We start from the raw sequence: 21,310 nt of genomic DNA, 5'->3' as shown, positions 1-21,310 counted from the left end.
CGGTTTGCTTTCAGTAGCAGAAAGCATACTTTAAAAAATCAGCATTGCCGACAGAAATGAATCATTAATTGCACCGCTAGATAAAATAGACGCGGTAACTTTGTTCTGACATTGGCTCACTGGTATTTGTACAAAATTCTATTTATTATTAAGAGATTGATGAAATAATAATACGTTCAAGTTCCGCAGACTAATTTGCCATATAATTTAAGATGTAAAACCACAAAATTAATTATAGAAAATATAATAGGAAATTAAAAGAATGGCAGCTTTTTTTCCAGATGTCTTGACAAACTTTTTTTTTTGTTGTTGTTAAAGTAGCTGTTTAAAACCGATGGGAAAATTGGTTTCCCGAATGAAACATGAGACTTCTTATTGCTGATGTAATTGGAATTTGGTGTAACTGAGGCAGTGAAATGAGGAGTGATTGTTCACCTGAAAGGGAGGGGTGTGTTTTGCTAATGTATCGGGAGGCGGCGGGTATGCGCACACACACACATGGACCGCAGCCGGAGAGGAGCAGGGTCACGGCGGCGCCTCTGATGGTCACCAGAAATGGTTTCTTCAGACTCACGGAGCATCGTAGTGTTCGGAGGGCTCCGTTGTTCGTAGGTCAAAGAAAGTTTGTGTAAGTTATAAGTAACAGTAGCACCTAAGTTAAGTTATAGTAGCGCATAATAATGCGGGGAAATTGCTGTGGGAAACCATCGAACCCAGGACCTTTGTCACGTTAAAGGTTAAGGCAAATCCAGAGATGCTGTTTTACATTAGCCTCCATTTTCAGGTCTTATGAACTGGAAATCCGAACAGTCTCATTGTTATTTATTACATTAATATTTTTCTCCAAAGGTGTTTGCAGCAGTAGGCTACTTAGTTATATTTACCCATTTATACAGTTTTTACTGGGGCAATTCAGGATGATTACCTCAATCAAGGGTACTGCAGCACGAGGTGGGATTCAAACCTTCGTCCCTTCAGCGAATGGGACGAGCTATGATGTGCTATGAAAACTAACCGCTACGCCACCTGCTGGTCTTCGTTGAGTATCTGACCCTGTACCTCTGTATAGTAACAAGTCCAGGGATGGCCTCTCTGGCCCTGGGCCACCGCAACCTTTTTTAACAGAGAAGCACTGAAATTGCGTTATAATTTAAATCTTTTCTCAGCAGAGACAGCCCCACTATAAAGACTCTGCCACAGTTGAGTCAGGTCACCACGGGGAGGCAGGCAGGATAGCAATATTACACATGTCTAGGCTATTATTTAAAGATATGCCAATTGAGCAAGTATTTTCAGAGGGCATACAGCCATTACTGTAGCTCTTCGAATTCCCTCCAAAGAAGCACTGTTATAGTGTTTCAAACATATTAAGTAACTCTTTTAAAGAGTTTTAAACATTTGACTTTAGTGACACTGGTTGCAATTTTATTACACTTATGTAATGTTTGAAGTAAAATGCGCTTTGACTTGTGTAACTTGTTATACCGAATTCTTTGGCTAAGTTCAGTTTCGGTCTCCATAACAACACGAGCATTTACATTTGAGTGTTTCTCTCCTTTGTTTGCCAAGTTAATCAGTACCACTAGCTGGAGTGAATGATACTAGTGTTCCTTTGTAAACTTGATATACAAAAGTAGACCGCATTTGTTTTGATAAAACTCAACTTTATTTTCTCTAATTTAGCTGCGTAAAGCTGAAGAATGCTGTTGATGTGCCTTTAATTAAAGGAGGAAAGACCTAAACACACTTTTTCCTTTGACACCTTCTCATTCCGAGGTCTGAGCGAATGACAGATTGAAATATATTCGTAAGACTGAGGCTGGAATATTTGCGTCCGTCCAAGTTTGGTTTGGTTCAAGTTACAGTAATAGCAGTGGAAACGTTACTGTAATAATAGATGGAAATTATTATTATTATTTTTATTATTACATTATTTACCTACATTGTGGAAGATTTTATCCGAAGGAACTTGCATTGTTTATGCTTTCACATTTCACCCATTTATGTTTTCAGATATTTCCTAAAGCAATTCATTCGACAACGGCAGGACTCACTGCGGTGGAAAAAAACAACCCTTGGGCCACAAGTGTAGCTCCTTAATCCTTATTCCAGCTGAATGTATAATGTTTTGGGCTCGAATGTGAAGACCGTGTACACGCGCAAATCCAGTATGAAGTGAACTGATATTTTTGGACCTTTCAAAGGTATTGTGATTAGTTTGGAGAACTTCAAGTACTCTTAGGGTATTCATTTGTCCTACAACAGTGTACAGCATTACATTTACTCATTTCGCTGAGACCTTTCTCTAAAGCAAGTTACAAGGTTAATCTGCCTACAATAATTTACCCATTTATACCCCTGGGTAATCTTACTGGAACAATGTTAGGGTAAGTACCTTGCTCAAGGGTACTACAGCTGGAAGTGAGACCGGAACCTGCGACCTTTGGGTCCAAAGGCAGTACCTCTAGCCACTTCCATCTGTCCCTGTAGGTTATGTCGGGAGGCAGAGAAGAAGTAATGGAATTAACACAAGAATGACACGGCTCACTTACAGTATCTGATGACTCTTACTAACAGGGAGCAATTACTTTAATTTCTCAAGCAACTATTCCCTGTCATGGTCAATACTTCAGAACCTCCTTTGGAATCAAGCAATTGCACGCTTTAATCCTCCAAGTCTGCCAGAGCCTCCAAGAATGGAGTCTCACTGAATGCCAGCTCTTCCCACACTGTCACTCAGCGACTCATTGCTGTTGCTTAGCGGCGTGTTTTCGGTGATTTTTGTCTTAATAGGGACCCTTTAAGCTAACAGATGCAGCTGCAAAAGGCTGCGGTCTCGTTGAAGGTCCCAGGAGGGGGATGCTGACGTCTCGTTTCAGGTATCCGAGGTAAGCAGCGCTTGGCGAACGAAGCTCTGCTTGGATTACGATGCAGGCCAAGTTTTAAACAAATGTATATAACTAGATTGGCTGCTTAGGGCTTCAGCTCGAATCACTAAGAGACGTGTCTCGAGGATATGTTTTTTCCCGGCGCTTTTCGTTTATAGGAAGCCTAATTTTGCCGAGGTGTTTTCGCCAACTTCGCATTTTTTTATTCACCACAGAAATGCAGTTTATAGTTTTGCCGCTCCTCGTGCTCTTTCCCTTTGTAGTTCATCGCAGCGATGATCTTCCTCCCAACGTGAGCTGAGCGTTGCGGCTGTGAAGTACAGCTGGCTGTCAGCGCTTGAGCAAGTCTTTAAAAAAGACACACTGTGGCTGAAACCGGCACTACGGTCGCTTCACTGAATTGCAGCGTCGTCTCATTTATGGAATGGAATGGAATGGAATGGAATGGAGGTCAAGTGCTCAGGTGGGGAGTTGATGCCGTCCCCAAGTTATTGAAAAGCTCCCTGTTTTTGAGCAGTTAAACGATGACAATGTAATCGCAGCTGACTGCTTGATCAGAGACAATATTCTGTCCATCCACCATTACAGCACTGGCATATGCATAATGGGTTCATAAATGAAACATGCGACAGATTTTAACCGCAACTGTACCACTGTACTTCTTCCGAATGTTGATAAAACATCCTGGAAGAACCCATGACGTGTAGTATAGTTATTAACTCAGAGCTGAATGAAAGTCTAAGGAGAAAGCCTGGAAGGAATGACTGTAAAACATATTTAGTGATACCACTTGACCATCTGTCACACAGATATGTATAAATATATATAATATATATATATACACATCGCTCCTTCCTAGGGTGCAAAAAAGATCTTTCAATAGCCTCCCTTTGTTCTTGCAGGAAGGTTTCAACCATATCCTCCAAAGACAGCGGTATCAGTGATACAGACATGAACTTAGTAATAGTGATCTACAGGCGTCCAGTTACACTGAATGCAGTTTTCCTCTTTGAGTGTATATGTTGTGGGTTTGTACGTGTTGAATGATTGTGTATGTATAAAGATGTATAAAGATTATAGCTGACTCAATATACGCACTCACTAAGTTTAACTGTACAGTCAATGAGTGAGGGGGTGCTGTGGCACAGTGGGTTTGACCAAGTCCTGCTCTCTGGTGGGTCTGGGGTTCAAGTCCCACTTGGGGTGTCTTGTGGTGGACTGGCGTCCCATCCTGGGTGTGTCCCCTCCCTCTCCAGCCTTGTGCCCTGTGTTGCTGGGTTAGGCTTCGGCTCGCTGTGACCCCGCTCGGGGCGAGCGGTTTCCGATTGTGTGAGAATGAGTGATTTTCCTTCTCAGCCCACACTGAGACAGACCTGCCCCATCACACCACCTCTTAACATTGTGAGAGCTGGAAAAAAGTTTTTCATATAATCTTTTGTAATACGTATCTGTGAAGGTGGATGAAAATTCTTTAAAATTGAAAAGAAAAACTCAAGATATATGTACATCTTCAGTTTATTTTTTTATTAAGCACCCTTCTCACACGGGTTACCCTAAAACAACATCACGTAATGACCCAATACGAGTTACATTTACATTTATTCATTTAGGAGACGCTTTTCTCCGAAGCGACGTTCATCTCATAGGAAATACAGTGTGTGCGTTACATCAACAGAAAGAGAGACATAGATGCAGAATAAAAGACTTAGATGCAGTTAATAGCAGCATTGTGATTTTTGTGCTATGCTGATGTGGTAGATTTTTTTTTAAATTCAGAATAAAAACCGAAGCTCTATATCTATTAAATTAATTTAGTCGCTATCGATAACCACTTATCGCAATTCAGGGTCGCGGTGGTTCAGAACCTTTGGGTGCGGGGCTGAGCAGAGTAATCCCTGGACGGGACACCAGTTCATCACAGCTATTCAGTTCAGTTTAATTTAAATATTTCATTTATAGCACCATTCTCAAGATGGTAACCCTACAGTGACATTGCGTAATGATGTAGCGATAATAAAATCTCAACACTGTACCTCCTGTTATAATATCGTGCATTGTAGAAATTTGAAAAATATTTTTGCGAATGCTTATTAGGAAGGAGAAAGGGACAGAGGAAGCGGTTTGCCGAGAGGCAGCGTAATTGTTCTAATCAGCGGGTGTGAGTTGTGACCTCAGGGCAGCGCTGAGCAGCTCACCCAGCTGGGGGTTCGCATTCCTAACTGTATTGAGCCCACCTTGGCTTGAAAGGGGCTTTCTGGGAAGGCGCTAAGTCGTGACACGGCGCTGGAGTCCACGCAACACGCGCTCCGTTAAAGCGCGCGGAGGCCGGTGCGATTTGTGGCGGGCGAACCGTTTCCTTGCAGCGGCCTTGCACGAGGGCCGGCTCGTCCGCTGCCGCCACGTTCGGCCCAGGGCCGCCGCGGGGTTTTCGGGGGTTTGGAAGCGGACAGCGTTTGGGTCGCACGGGTCAATCGAGCTTTGGGTCACGCGCCCGCCCCCTCGCCGACCTTTCCGCGCGCGTCACGTAACGGCATAAAAATGGCGCTGGCCTCGCCGTTCCAGGGCGAAAGCGCGGTGCAATTTCACCGCCGTACTTTGTTTTTTCCCGGTGACCTGAATTGTGGCTTCCAGCAAATGGTTGTGCTGACAGAGGCAAGTCGAGTAATGGGAAAGCTAAAACAGACGACATGTTAGCACTCAGGGCCCAGGCAATTTATTCCGGGCCCGTTACAAATGTTCCGTGTTGCAGCATGTGATAGTGTTTAAAAAAAAAAATCATGTCTCCTACTCCAGGCAAATCTGACAAAGCGTGTTTGCAGGCCAGACGACCCCGTAAATGCATTTATTTATACTGCCTTTAATAAAAAAAAAAAAAGTTAACCACGGCTTTAGCTCAGGCACGTGGTCACCCCGGTCGACGCGGCTAACGGGACAGCGGGAGTGACCTTCGCCGGGAGCATCGCCGCTCTGGCCGTGGCGGGACTGCAAGGGAAGCCACGTACATGTGTAGGAATGCACTTCCTGTAAAGTAACTCAGAAGTCAAAACATTTTGAAATAATTAAACAAATGTTTAATTTAACGTTGCGCTCTACCAGGCTCGGCTTCCGGCATCCAACGGTTTCGCGTGCGCTTGAAGCAATTTTGGACGGGGCCTTTTTTTTTGTTTCTTTTTTTTTTTTTAATAGTCGTCACGTCTTGATTATTTGCAGACCTGCTGGAAATTTACATGAGCCCTTTTGTCTATTATAACATGCTGATCTGCTCATATCATCGGTTCCCTTATGACTGAAGCCTGGCCAAGTGCCAAGAATTCTGCCTCTCCGACCAGCGCGTTGTTAGCAGGAGTGGAAGAGGCTTTTTTAGGTGCAAAGAATGTGGCCGTTTCCAACATGCGGGGGAAGCGAGGGGACGTTCGAGTTGTAGTAAAGCTCCGCTCACGGAAAACGACTGGCTCTTCCCCGTGTTTTTCTCTGCCTTTTTCTTTTCCATGCGCCCTGGTATAATAGCCGCCCTGGTAGATGGTTGAACAATGTGCGTGTTTCCAAATAGTGACCTTTGAGGAAATGAAAAGTTTTATTGTCTCTCCATTATTGGGCCTGAAACAACAGAAGACTTATTAATGTGACTTTGTGCTACGGTTAAAAAAAAAAACCCAACCGCCAGCAGCCTGGTAAAGAAAAGGTCTCTCAAGAGTTAAACTCAAATATTTCCATTAATCTGCTTCATTACAGTTTCCTAGTTTTTCTTCTCTTTTTTGAGAAAACAGAACCCTTTTTTTAAGGGAAATTCAATTAAATGTTAATGTCATGTTGTGTCCTTCTTAAAGTAACCCCGCCTCCTCTTGGCAACCGTGGTAGCATTGTTAATTTTAACCTCGGGGCACTCAGTGTGTTTGCGAAAATACAATGTGGCCTTTTTATGGTTCCTGGTGCCAAGCCTCATCTCGTCAGGATGACTAATGTGTTATCATTGCCAGCCAATCGCCTTGCATTCAAGACCGGCGATCGTTGCACAACTCAGAAGCCTCCCTTAAATATTAAACATCTTTGGAACTTACATACATCTCTGAGACTAATTAATCTGTCATTTGGCACCGGCTATTTAATGACATTCTGCTTGCTAATCTATTTTATTTAAGTCATAGGAAACTGCATGCTGGAAGAATGTTGTGTGTGCGGGTATTTAATTATTCACTAATCAAATTCATCTCAGCCACAGCCCTATCTCAATATCCAGAAGAGGTGGTGTTTCATTATTCAGTTCGCTGCTTGGGGAAGGAGAGGTGGTATTTGTTTATATATTTATTTCTCAAATTGCTTGATATTATTTCAAATGTTCGAAGACGGCGGGATTTTGCGGACGCGTTTTTTGTTTTTTACGTGACGTCAGATGGGCAAAAACGCCACGGGGGCCGGGAGGTGGCGTGGAGTTTCCCGTTGGTTGTCGACTGAGCTGGGAGCTGCGGAGATCTTCCAAGTCAAGATGTTTGCCGTGTCCACCGACCGGTTGCTCCTGTGACCAACGAGCTGGGGTGAACCTCCCGTGCTTGTCTTTTCACAGTGGCTTCCACAAACCGTAGCGAACATTAATAAACCACACCGGGTTCCGCACATATCCTGCCCATCTATCACAGGCTCGATATACTCTGTGTAACTCATGAATATTAGAGTAAGCAGCATTAGAGGACTTGTTTTAAATTTTCCCAGCACTTTGATATTCTCTCAATAAAAAGGTAAAATATGCATATGTGTGGATTAGTATTTCCTGACAATAAGCACAGGGAGAACCAGTGTGCCTCGAAAATGATAAAAATTCTGTAATATGCATTTGTGCTCTTTGTGACAAGCCCTGGAATTATGAATGATTTATTCTTTGGACAGTAATTGAAAAGGCCTGTCTAAGAGTGACTGCAAATAAAGAAATGGGCACAATAGTGCATTGATAATATACTATCTTGTTATCCTGGCTGTCATCTAATCCCCCTTTGTGTCAGAGTCTAAATGCTCTTTAATTGGTTTCATTGAATAATGCCATTATTCTCTGCCATTCTTCCTGTCCTCTGGAAATTCTAATCATTTCACCCACTCAGATGCTAAAAAAAAAAGGGGGGGGGGGGGGGGGGCTTCCATTGTTTAAAGGAGCTTTGCAAGAATTTCATTTTAATTTTTACTCAGCGCTCGAAAGTTACTCGCCGTTGACGCAAATGCGCCCTCGGCCCCAGCCCTTGCATGACATCAGCATCGTTGCCAACGCGCGTTTGGTGTGTTTCCTGCAGCGGTGGAAAACACACACTCGTGCGCCGAGCTTCTTGACGTTTCTGTGACAAAGGCGGCAGGTGTGTGTGTGCGCGTGTGCGTGTGTGTGTGTCGTGTTTAGTGTTCACATGCTACTCCCGTTCACTGTTTTATTTTCATATGGAGCAAAGGTTGGGAACAGCTGGGCTTCTGTCATGTTCCCTTGTACTTTTTGGTGTGGATGATGAAGAAACTTTTTTTTTTTTAAACTCTGACCCTGTGGGTATGGGTTCTGTACCCTGGTGTGCTGCGCATAAAAGGCACTATTAGCCTATTGTTTATTCTAAGCCTTCCTGAAGATGTCGTGATTGAGATGCTTGTGTAATGACAGGCATGGCCAGTGGAATCCATAGAATGATAACTCCTTATCGTAGAACAAAGAGTTCTGACTCCTTCAGGGAAAAGAATTTCTCAAATAGCTTTTCCTCTCCCTCTATCTGGGAAGTGGCACAGTTGGGGAGGGGGTGGGGCGTTGCAGATATTAAATTATGTTTTGCATTATAATGCTTTCAACAGTGTATTTCTTTCTGCAAGGTTAAACAAAAATACATATAATTCTCCTGACCCACTTTCATATCCTTTCAGCTGCTTTGGTCTCATCCTGTACTACACTCACCCTGAATGTTCATTCTGCATCTCATCAAAAATGCATTTTTAAAAAAAATAACCTATTCATTTTTTTCTCGTTATAAGGGATGCAGCCGGCACGTTGCCTTAATTCAGTGGTGTTGAATAAGGTTTTTGTGTGTGAGGTTTTTTTTTTTTTTTTTTTGTAACATGGGCTTGGCTTTAAAATGCCAAACCTGAAGCTTCAGATGTGCTGAACTGTAAATAAAGGTCAGAGAATTGCTCCTCCAGGTACTTAAACTGGTCTTCATCCAGGGAAGAAAGAGCTTTACTCGTATTATTCGTTTCTCGGCGCATGCCGTTAACGGATTACCCAGCGGTACTTTGTTTTCCCGCCGTTACCGTCAAACAAGGCAATGGATTTCAATTCGGAGGAATCCGCACAGGAATAGCACGAATCTCGTATTCGGCCCGGAGAGCACATTTCAGCTGTTCTGTGTCAACTCTTTATAAACTAATTTAGCTTCTAATTTTACCCCGCTACTCCATTAGTTTAAAACAATAATGGTTTTCTGTTACAGATATTTACTGCCTCATTTGGTGGACAAGACTGTATGTATACATCACTCCAAATATGCTCGGACCAGCAGAGTCCAATATACCGGCAGAGTTTTTTAACAACAATCACTTCAGGCCAAGGAACAGGCTGGCATGACAAATTTTGTATAATTCTGTCATGTATTACAGAGGCTATTAAATGCAGACTCTGCAATCTAGCAATCAATAACGCAGACAGTTAACACTGGGACGGTGCCAGCAATATAAAAATCTCTGCTTTTCGCTGGTTGCTAGGGAGCTGCTTTGAAGGGCTTAGAGAAATGAAGTAGCGCTAGGTAACATAAATCATCAAAGAAGTGTTTTAAATTGACATCGGGGTGTATTTTGGAGAATGCGTCTTAATGCGTTTCGGTTACATAGATGCCGTGAAAGGAATAGCAATGCTAATGCCGTAAATGGGCGATGGCAAGCTGCCTGTTCCAGTATCGAGTAAATCCTTTAATGTTGTTTATTTGTTTATTTATTTATTTCTCAGCGTCCCTGAAACACAATTGCAGAAACGTAACCGGCAGGCAAAGAGTTGCGCGGCGAGCTGTTTTAGCAATTAGGTTCAGGAACGTAGTTTTGGAGCATTTTTCCAGACATTAGCTGTAGTTTGCATAAAAAAGTTTCCTGTGGGTTTTTTTTTTTTTTTCAACCTTTGTAAAAAGAAATAAATAAATAAGAAATATGCATATGCGCATATACAAACAGATATATTATGCGTATATGTACATGTATATTGGGGGGGGCGGTGGCGCGGTGGTTTGGACTGGGTCCTGCTCTCTGGTAGGTCTGGGTTCGAGTCCCGCTTGGGGTGCCTTGCGACGGACTGGCGTCCCGTCCTGGGTGTGTCCCCTCCCCCTCCAGCCTTATGCCCTGTGTTGCTGGGTTATAGGCTCCTGTTCACCGCGACCCCACTCAGGGCAAGTGGTTTCGGTGGGTGGGTGGAGTTTTCAGACATGCTGTAAATGAAATACTTGTCACGTTTTAATGGCTTCAAATGAACTGGCCTGAACTGGAGAGGAATTTCCTTGGGCCCTTAATACTAGACACGGGCCTCCTCCAGACAGCTCAAAGCAACGGAAATAAGCAGCACTGAGAAGGTATCAAGTACATCTTAATGAAAAAGGATTTATGCCGTAATATGAAATAGCTGCTTAATATGGGCCGCCCTTACTACGTCTCCCCATATTTTATTGACGGCCCATGTTTCTTTAATAAGAACAAATATGCCTACCTGCTAAATGACACTTTCTTTTGTCGACAGTGGCGCGTGTTATGGATTTTCATCATTAGTACCGGTACTTGTATGAAAAAAACTTGTCAGCGCAGCTTAAACAGGGAATATCTCTTACACTCATAATGAATAGACTTTGAGTTCATTTTGTTTACCTTCAGATGTTTCGCCCTTGTTTTTGATCGTCCATTAGCTAAAGCTGCTCATTGTCTCGCACGGATCACACTGGCCATTTCTGCCTGGAAGGTTCTGGAAGCGAGCGCTAATGAGCTCCTTAGCACGACGGATAATCCGGCCGCGCTCTGTGCAACTGCGAAAGTAAATCTGCTGCCCGGCGAGTAATTCCAGTCAACGATAAATTGCATCAGAATATTTACTCTTTTTTATCCGGCCTCAAAGAGAGAACGCCTTCAAATACCCGTGAGCGGAGGTTACACGTGTTGACAAAAATGCGAGGCTTGTTTCAACATAATCTGCTCAGATCTTGCAAAACGCAGAGCGCAAATGTCGTTTTTGCGCCGCGTGCCTTGAACGCTTCCCGCGAAAAATCGCTAATTCAAAGCGAGCCGATGGGCGGACGAGACGATCCGAATTCTCAGCGAACGGCGTTAGCGGGATCCGACGTTTCGCGAAACAAACGGCCGAGGCCTCGCTTTGAGGTATTTCGCAATATATTGTCATAATTATGTAATTCGTTGCTGTAAGTGATAACGTCTCATCTTCAATTTCTGTTTCGAAACAAGAAGGCAGGGGAGAGAGGTGTTGCTAGCTTCTATTTTTCATATTTCAGGGAGCTAAATTTAATTGTGACCCAGGAGCTATAAAAGGCAAGTGCTTATAAAGAACGAGAGAGGAGGTGGCTATTAAATATGTCGAGGCAGGGTCAACGAGGGCAAAAGGTGCTCTGTTGGGATGGCCTTGTTTTACCGGGCAGGGCAGCGTGGGAGTGTATTTCCTTGGCATGCGATCGTCTTTCTTGGAGCGCACGGATGATTTTGGTAGCCCTCATGCGTGCGGCGTGTGCATTTGTGGCGTCGCACCACCAGCTGTACAGTCTGAGATACGTCTGGTCTTTGATGACCGGTCGAGCCTCCGGGGGAGATCCCTCGGTGCGATCGGGTGAGACGGTGCTTTATGGTGCACCTTTGTTTACGGGCTGCATCTCTTATCGGTGCGTAGCGTGACGTTTGCATTGTTTTGTCTCGAACGCTTCTCAGGTATGCGCATGTAACCGCCGTCAGCCTGCGAAACGCCGAACTGCGAATTCGGCGTCCTGTTATAGCTGGGAGAAGGCGTCGATGGCCAGCGATTTGGGAGGACCTGAAGCAAAGGCGAGGAGACTGTAGGGACGCGCTTTGCGACCGGTCGACGCGTACCTGTGTTCTTCACAAAGGCCGGTCTCATGGGGAAAACTGCATAATGCGACTTTCCCGGGGCTCTAATGACAGTGCAGCCCCATCCAATTAAACTGCATACATTAGAATCCCTTTACTTACAAATGGAAGATTTTATTAGGGAAATGACTGGTCAACGCTATTCTAGTCTTTGCCCGAAAGCACCACTAATCCAGGACAAAGGTGGAGGATTCTGCTGGGTTCGGTTGTTCGTAGTTAGATGTGTGCAGTTTACGTTTGCTCGTTTAGTTTTTCGTTTTTCTCCGAAGCGACTCGCGTGGGCCGGCTGTTTTCCGAGGTGACCTGCAACGCTAGATACAGGACACTTCCTACAGTTGTTCACCCCTTCATACAGCAGAGCAAAATGCTACACACAGAGCCACGCACTACGTGCAATTTCGAGCCACCAATTTACCTGAAACTCATCTCTTTGAACTGTGGGAGGAAACCAGAGCACCTAGAGGAAACCCATGTGAGCACGGGGAGACCGCGCAAGCCTGAACAGCAGACTGAACATGCAAACTCCTCATTCTAAGCTACGCACGAACACACAGCCGAGGAGCGACGAGGCACCAATGTTTGCCACAGTTTTTTTATATTCAAACACACACACATATAGACCCTGAGTCTGTGCCTATTATATATGTACTGTATTTAGATGCATTACATTTTGTACCTAATGAGGTGTGTCGTGTGACTACCGTGAATAGAGATGATATTTTTACTTAGTATAACAAGTTATATGAGTGTCAGCTAAAATAAACATTGAACTGTGCGACATATTTATATACAGTCTCTATATGTATATATACTGTGTTAATCATATGATAAATCAGTGTCTGTGAGTGTGTAGAAATACAGTTCACACATAGAAATACAGTGTGACTGAAACATTCTGAGGAATTGTTGTAAACATATTACGTGTAAACATATTCTGCATCAGGGAACATTATACTTAGCTCCAGGATTTCATTAATAAGGGCAAATCACTCGTATGATTTTTATTCTACAGTTGGAAGGCACAGGAGCTGCATATTCCCTGATCATTAACTGATTGTTTTTCTGGTCATGTACAGTTGACTGTGCAAAAGTTTTAGGCACTTGGTTGGGGAAAAAAGGCTGTAAAGTGAGAATGCTTCCAAAAAATAATGCTCTTAATTAATCAACTTACTACGAAGCTCAGTAAAACAGTGAAACATCTAAGTGCCTAAGACTTTTGCACAGCACCATATGTCAAGACATGGGGTGGGGGACCCTGCGTTGTCCGTAACACTCATCGACTGTCAGAGGAGGACCTTGAGCTTCTCTGCTTTCCCTCTTATCTTCAAGGCTCTCTGTATATCTGTGTGAATGAGTACGAATGCAAGAGTTGGGGAGTGTGAGAGCGAGAGGAAGACGGGAGACATGGACGGAATTTAGAGGAGGGTATTACACATGCAAACGCCCAATTAAAGGATGAGCAAAATCAATGGGACATTTTCAGCATCGCTGTTTTCATCTAGAGTTGTTAAAAAAAGGAGAGATGGGTTATTGAAGTTCATTTCAAATCCCGTTCTTGGTTCAGTCATGGGGCTGAAATACATAATTATCCGCATTATGTAACATGATTTTTATATCTTCTTCTCAGAAGAGGTAATGAAGATAATTCGATGGTGTATAAAAAGATATTGAAATCCAATTTCAGGGAAGAAGAAGTGTTTTCCATAGGGCTACGATGGTGAATAACCGGTGAAAAATGTTCTTGTGTAATCACAACCTGAACGGAAAACAGCTGTTCAAATTAACAAGGGGTTAGTGTACTTTAGCGCAACCTGTTTCAATACATTTTTAAATGTCTTTATATTTACATTTTTACATTTGCATTTATTTAGCAGGCGCTTTTCACCAAAGCGACTTCCAATGAACTCTATGTAGTGTTACCAGCCCATACACCTTATTCACCGCGGTGACTTACACTGCTAGATACACTATTTTCGATGGGTCACTCATCCATACATCATTATATATATACAGTATGTATATATATATATATACATATATAATTTAGCGTATTTATTTCAGATAATCCGGGTCCTCTTTCTGCTGGGTACAGTCGTATTGTGCGAGCAGAGGCTACTTCAGTGATTCAGTGTAAGACAGAGAAAGCCATATTTTATGCCCTCATCTATGTGTGCTAAATTACATGGCCTGCTTCCCAGATATTTTTGCTTTGCCAAACCTAGCAGAGAGCTGTCATGTGACAGCAGCTGTTTAGTCTCAAGTAATAGATCCACAATGAAAATTAAAAGTGGCCCATTAGATTTTCATTCCATCATCTGTTACGCAACCCTGATAAAAATGGGTGCGAATTTACACTGCAGCGGAATTTTTTTTCTTTTTTTTTTTTTTCCTAACTCCAAAACTGCTGCTTTCTCCCTGGCCAGGCGAGGACAGCGAGGAGCGGAGAGTCCTGGTCCTGAGCTACCCGCAGTACTGCCGCTACCGCTCAGTGATTGCCCGGCTGCGCGAGCGGCCCTCCTCCCTCCTGACGGACCATGTGGTGCTGGCGCTGGGGGGCGTGGCCTCCCTGGGCAGCGACACCCGCATCCTGTACTGCCGCGACACCTTCGAGCACCCCACGCTCATTGAGAACGAGAGCATCTGCGACGAGTTCGGTAGGCCTCTTCCACGGAAACGAGGGTGACTCACCCTCCGCGAGTTCGCTTTCTGCCTCTCTTTTCCTTTGCCAGCGTTCGTCGGATTCCTAACGCGCTCCGCGGCCCAGGAAGGGTTAAGAACGTCTTGTTTAAACGCAGAAGAACCTGGGAAAATTTCTTTTTTGCAGCTGCCCGTTATAATAATGTTTCAGTGACACTGTGGCTTTCCATCCGTTCATCGCCGCTTTACTGCAGCGCTCTGGAATGCTGCGGAGTGCCTTGTGCTACTAGGGTAAAACAACAGTTATGTGGGTATCGTATAAAAGAACGAGGGCTTCTCGGGGGAAATGAGAGTGTTTTGGCTGCCTCTCCGACCCTCTGCATCTCCACAGGCTTGCGATATGGACTCGTTCCGGCCAGACCGAACGAGTCACCGCTGACCTAACCTCATTTAGGCTTTTTTATGGGAACCGCCATATTACCGATGTAATTGCTTCGTATAATCAATGGGTTTTGACCCTAATGAACATTTGGAGCACCACCGGCACACGGCGCTTACAGCTCAGGCACGTTTAAGTAAAGAGTCGTCGTTAATGCGCAGTTAGCGTTTACGTCGCCGATGATTTTAGAGTTTTAGTCCGACGCTAAACAGCCAGCGCTGCAGAAGTGCATCGTGGGAGGGGGCCGGACGCATCTACGTGCGGCCAGGATGGATGCAGGGAATGAGTATTAGTGAGTGCAGCAGAGAAATCCGGTCTGTTCGACCAGGAGACGTTATTCTAAATCACGATTACGTGAAAGTGGCCTACAAAACTGAAGGTTGCACGGCACTGGCCCTCCCTGTATTGCGCTTACGAAACATTTCCCCGTTTTCTGTGTTTTTCTCATACATTTAGCACAGAACGACCTTCCGCAATATCGGTGGTACAGTTATTAGGCTACGTGTTTCTTAATGGCCGGGGCTGAGCTACGAACTCAAGATTCTGTATAAGCGTTACCATATGTCGTATTTATTACGCGGATATTTTATTTTGGACGTAAATCAAAGCTGATACGAAAATGTTCACGCTCGGAATGGAGGCTACTTAGCAGGAAATACATTTTCAACCCCACAATTTTTCTAACCGTACAACAGCGGTTTGAGGCCTCGAGCAGTTGTGAAGGAGCGAGGCCGCGTTGAACGGTAGCCGATAAATAAAGTCCCCCCCCCCAACAGGGGAAACGCTTCCTTATACTTTACAGGGTATTTACCGTAAAGCAAATTACGAACTTTTCTGATTGCAAATGTTTTAATTAATCCCAAACCCCTTAATATCGCACCGATTTTTTCATATTAAATCGAGGTGCCGCAGGATGAATTTAATTGTTTCTTTTCTGCACTTATTTTGTGTAAGGAATAGGGACTCGTGAATTTATGTCCAATCCGCACGTTATTGGGCTGTGTGCCAGGTCGGCGAGGACTGATAAACACTCGCCATAAATGGCAGGAGCGAACACTGTTTACCATGATTGGAGTAGGAGAGTGTGACCTTTGTACATTGCGGTCCTCTTTAAAGGAGCCCCAGCCTTTGCCGAACACCCCCGCCCCCGCCCCCCCGCCGCACTTTTCACGTTGAAACAGAGCGGCGCGTAAACGCTGATGGATTATCGGAACACATCGGAGCGTGAAGCACGCAGTCACGCGCACACAAACACGCGCATACACACATACCTCTCACGAATCAGAACTTGGGTACGAAGTGATGTATTATAAGTGTAATCAAAGCGCTGGTTAATTATTGAACCAAATAAGTGAGTTGATTGTTAGCTGATTGCTGTGCCATTTTCTCACTTTGAATCGCTCCCCCGTTCCTTCTCCACACAAGCTCCGAATCCTAAACGGCCCTATTTTAAGCCGTTGCATTTTTCATATCGATATCAACGCAACGGTATTAGAATAAAATATTTACCTCTCGCCGCTTTGAACGGAAGCAGGGCCTTTGTGTACGGCCCCGTCCGAGGTCCCCGAGTCCTTCGGGTGGCTAATTTGGAAGTTTTTACGCTCCTCGTGCATATTTTTCCCTCTGCCTTTGTGTGCCTTTATCTATTTATTCTGTGGCCTTGAGAAATCCATGCGCGAAACTCCAGTGCAGACGGGGATATGCAAAAATAATTACGAACAACCCACTTCAATTAGCATGTCTAGGTTTTTAATGTTTTACAAACTAAACACTTTATATTCCATCCAGAGCCGCTCTCTGTGACAGGAATGCCTTTTGTATTATTATATTATGTTTTGTGCATAACAAGGAAGGGTGCATTAATGATATTCTCTCGGTTAATGGAAAAGATGTGCGAGACAAAAGGAGACATTGTTATCTTTCATCAAGAGGCCGTCTGCTCGAGCCTTTATTCTCGAGTGTTAATAATGTAAACCTTTATACGTCACGTTATACCGCCATTGCGTTTAGCTGGGTTTGCCTCTGGGGCTCGAATCGCCCGGGTTTGCGGCGAAGTCCCCGCAAATTTCACTTCCAGGCTCATCACCGGAATGTGCGCGCATGAGGAACGTCGCAGTGAAAATGGGTCATTTATTTTTCCGTGCAAAGACGCGCTCGGCGCGCCTGCTGCAGATCTCGGCAATGCCACCAGCGTGCGCGTCCGCGTAATTGCTGAGGATGTGTTTTAAGAAGCAGGAAAAAAGGGGCCTTGTATGCTTAATCGAGTATTTCGGGCGCGGAGACTCGGGACGAGGGGAAACGTTCGGCACAATATCGGTATTTCCGGGCGGTTCCGAAAATATGCGGTGCCGTTTAGAGGAGGACGCCGCGATGCCGTTACGGCACTTGGAAGCTATAAGGAAGTGGGCGACTCGGTCTGCTGAGAACATGTGGTTCGTGGAACATTTGAATAATTAAATACAGCGAAAAGGCCCATCACTCAGCACCCGATCGTGCGCTCCCGGAATGCTGTGAAATAGCGGGCCCTCTGACATTAGCCCCTCTTGAAGGACTCGAAGAGAAAAAGAATAAACTTTTTACCCAGTTCCCGAGGAATCTGGAGCACCGAAGGACGGGCCGGCGCTTTGACGAAGACGCTATTTCGGAAACGGATTTCGGTATTTCGGATTTCTGCACATTCGCTGCAGATTCCTTCGGTGCTATTTATAGCGCACATTTTCTGTTGACCACATGGGATACAAACTTGTCCTAGTTCCCACTTTGAAAAAAGGAAATTGAATACTAGCGGTTTGTTTGTTTGAGACGGAACTGCTTGCGTTACACTAAACACAAGCGTTTAGTGAAGTGGGAACATTTCCGAGATTCTTCGGAGACCTTTCTTGCGTTTGGCTCGGCCAGATTGAACGCAGGTTATTAACGATGTCCAGATGTCCCGGGCAGATCTGGTTCCGCGGCCTCGCGGACGTCGCCGAACGGAGCGGCGTAGGTAAACGGCGTAACGTGATTAGTTCCTCCTGGGCGCAGAGGGAAGGCGGCAACCGGAGCGGTTCAGGAATCGTATTCGGCGACCAGTCGCTGTGCCGTCGGAGCGGAGCGGACCGAACCGGCAGATCTCGGCCCTCCTGCAATCTGTGTCAAAGCTTGTCCAAAACCGAGACCGCACTCCCTCTTTTTTACATAGCGTTTCGGGCATTTCGTGGGCTCATTTGCGACGTTTGCATGTTCGCAATCTGGATCGTATTACTTAAGGTCATACATTTTTAATTACCATATGCCTCGTCCATGCAAATCTACGATAAAGGATTCAAGGGGAAAAAAAAATGAAAGGCTGACATTAGTTGTTATTTATTTATTTCTGCTAGCGGTCTTTCAACGGAACTTCTCCCATAAATTCACGTCGCGGCATGAGTACTTTTTAAAATCTGAACAGTATTTTATCCCTGAGTCATATTTGCATAATTGTCTGGTGAGATATTATTCCCATAATTCGTAATGAATAACATGCGAGTTGCCCAAATGCGCACTACAGTGGCCTCGGCCAGTAAACAGCCTTGGGAAATATACTTCACCGAGCTAAGTGTGGCGGATATTCTAATAAAACTGCGCGCACATGTAATTTGCGGTTAGTCAAGTGGGCCTGCGAGCTCCGTGTTTTTATCAGTCGCACTTAATTCTTTCCCGCTTTGCTGAAATTTCTTAAATTGCCGATTATTTCAAGGTATTTGTTTTCACGTGTAAATGATTCCCAGTTGCCCGGAGTCCCCTTCCGAAATCAATCAGTGTGACATTTAAGACCCTGCTGCCCTTAGCACGTGTGATGGACAGTAATACGTGATGCGGGAACCCTCGTAAAGACAAAAGTTTGACTCAGGGATCCGGTTCGGCGTCGCCGTCTCCATTTCAATTGGATTTTCTCGTGTGCCTTGAGAAATTATAGACCCCCGTTGACCTTCCCTTGAATGCTTGTCTTTTCCCTCCTCCGTTTAATCCTTAAGTACCGAGCGCTTACATTCCTCTAATCCCCCAGGTTCCCTTTTTATTTGTTTTAAATATAAATTTGCTGCATATTTATTCGGCGTGCGTGAAACTCAGGCCGACGTGGCCCAGGATTCGAGAGCTGCTTCCCAGAGCGGGCGTCCGTGTAATAGTTTCCAGTGACCGTTTGTAGTGCATGACGGCAAATTAAAACCAAATTGCCATTATTCCCATATTGGCGCGCGGAGGCCGTGCCGTTCCGCGCTCCGGCAGCGGTGTGTTACGTGAAACGCTTTACCCGAGTGCAAAGAACCTGCTGGGTGGACGGCTCTGTGTGGTTAAGTTCATATGAGAGGGATGATGTAATCGCTGTTACCCAACAACACTGTGCGAAACGACCAGGAGTGAAAGGAATCTTCCCTGGATTGTGCGGCGTAATAGAATCGAACGCCACAATACGGACACCGGCATTTTTTAAATTAATAAATAAATAAATAAATAAATAAATAAATCAAACTTCCAGCTGATCCTCTTTGACTCCGAAAGCTGTCACGTGCACCGTGTACCGTGCGCTTACTATGTTTCCGGAACCTATACGTTGGTGCTTTTTTTTGATCTTTATTTTTTTGTTTGGTTTTTTCAAATCGTTCTCACTGTAGCTTATATAAAATAATTAGAACACAAATGTCTTTGTTGGAACAGATTATCTGTTATGGTTTGACGTTCGAGGTTGCACTGTTATTTTTAGCAGTCTCCTCTGTGATTTGGACTAATTACATTCCTGGCTCTCTTTAGTCAAAGAGCTCATTCTTGGCAATAAATCCTCAGGAGATGGAAAGTCGGCGCCTCTTGTTCAAAAGTATTGCTTTGCTTTCGAGCGGGAATGCTGCGTGTCAACTCTTGCATGGTCCCCACCCCCCTACCCCCCGCCCCCTTGTTATTGAGTAACTTTAGACAAGAACCTATGATGCACACTGATTTGGAATGCCGTGCTGAGAAAGGAAATATTAAGCTTGATTTCCAGCCCCTTGTATCCCCAGCAGACTACTTACTGGGGAACATAAATAATTCATAGGGAAAAAAATGGAACCTTCCTTTCTGGGCCCCAGAATAATTGTTATACTGGGTGAGCTAGAATTTCTGCTGCCCAGGTCCGGGTCTGAAATAAAATGTCACTTTAAAGGCTGATATAATATTTGATTATCGGTTCCAAATCTCGTCCCGGTCTCGGCTGGGTTCGCGCACCGGCCGACTTCCCCGACTCGCCCCGGGCCGCGCGAGCGGAGTCGTCCTGCTGGGGGTTCATCGGAGCCTCGGACGTCCGCGCGCCTCCCACCGCAAACGCTTAATGAGTCAGCGTATGCGGATGAGACGGAACGCGCAGAAAATTGTGACAATTGCGTTAAAGCAAACATGTTTTCCAGAGTTTCCGCATGCAGCTTCGGGATAACATCGCTTCCCTCCATTAGAGGCCGGAGTCCTCATATTTTCATTATTTATTCGTTTGCTTCATTTTTGTGTGATTACCCATGCGAGTGAGGCCCTTTGGAATGCGAGACGTTGGGTCGAGCCTGGTTACTCATTCCAGCTCCCTGAAGATGCTTTATGACCAGAGATTTGTGGTATTTCAACATATCACGACAACACTTTGCTATGGGCGATATGAGAGCATTATAAAGATCATAATTCAATTTAGATAGCAGTAATTTAAGGAACCGATCACTCCTGCTGACTCACGAAATTAGACATTTGACAAAATGCTAAGAGAGCGGTGATGGTATTTAACGTTTTACCGCGTTACACTGAGTTAACGTGCGTGTGTGTGTGAGCGAGCGAGAGAGAGAGGTGGAAGAGAAATTGCGGAAGTCGAATTCAACAGCACGAATCATGCAAAGTATTTTAATAGTCACAAAAACCGTAAAATAGGATCATAAAGATAAGCGATGATACAGGCCGAGTAGTTTAAATGCAGAAATTTAATGTAATCAATGGCATAAAGGCAGATATTGTTAGTTCCACCCATTGTTTTACTTTGATGCTGCTGGCTTTGTCAAGGTCACTGTGTGTCTGCGTCTCCGCGTGTGTGTGTGTATTTCTGTTTTCACGGGTTATATAATTTCCTTGACACTTTACTGGCACAGTGATGACACTTTTCAAACGACATAATAGACAAAGACCTGTTTTAGCTCAGCGATTTTAACAGATGAGTCATTAAAGCCACACGCTTTTTTGCAAGCCTTCCTTGAGCGGCAGCTCAGCAGTACTCTATGTGAATGTT

General features: G+C 44.6%; 1 protein-coding gene across 4 annotated transcripts in view; it reads left to right on the top strand.

Moving 5' to 3' along the window:
- The window catches only part of arid5b (AT-rich interaction domain 5B), a 67,336-nt gene that overhangs the window by 9,946 nt on the left and 36,080 nt on the right, over nt 1-21,310 (top strand). For 3 of the 4 annotated variants that reach the window (XM_018761151.2, XM_018761153.2, XM_018761154.2), the window contains one exon: nt 14,405-14,635. The exons of the other annotated variant lie outside the window; for it this stretch is intronic. In XM_018761151.2, the coding sequence (XP_018616667.2) occupies nt 14,405-14,635 (231 nt within the window). The remainder of the gene's footprint in view (nt 1-14,404; nt 14,636-21,310) is intronic. 4 annotated transcript variants of the gene reach the window in all.

The sequence above is a fragment of the Scleropages formosus genome, chromosome 24, assembly GCF_900964775.1.
Source record: "Scleropages formosus chromosome 24, fSclFor1.1, whole genome shotgun sequence".
NCBI classification, from domain to species: domain Eukaryota; kingdom Metazoa; phylum Chordata; class Actinopteri; order Osteoglossiformes; family Osteoglossidae; genus Scleropages; species Scleropages formosus.
Note: the sequence above shows the minus strand (reverse complement) of the source record. Positions and strands in the feature narration are given on the sequence as shown.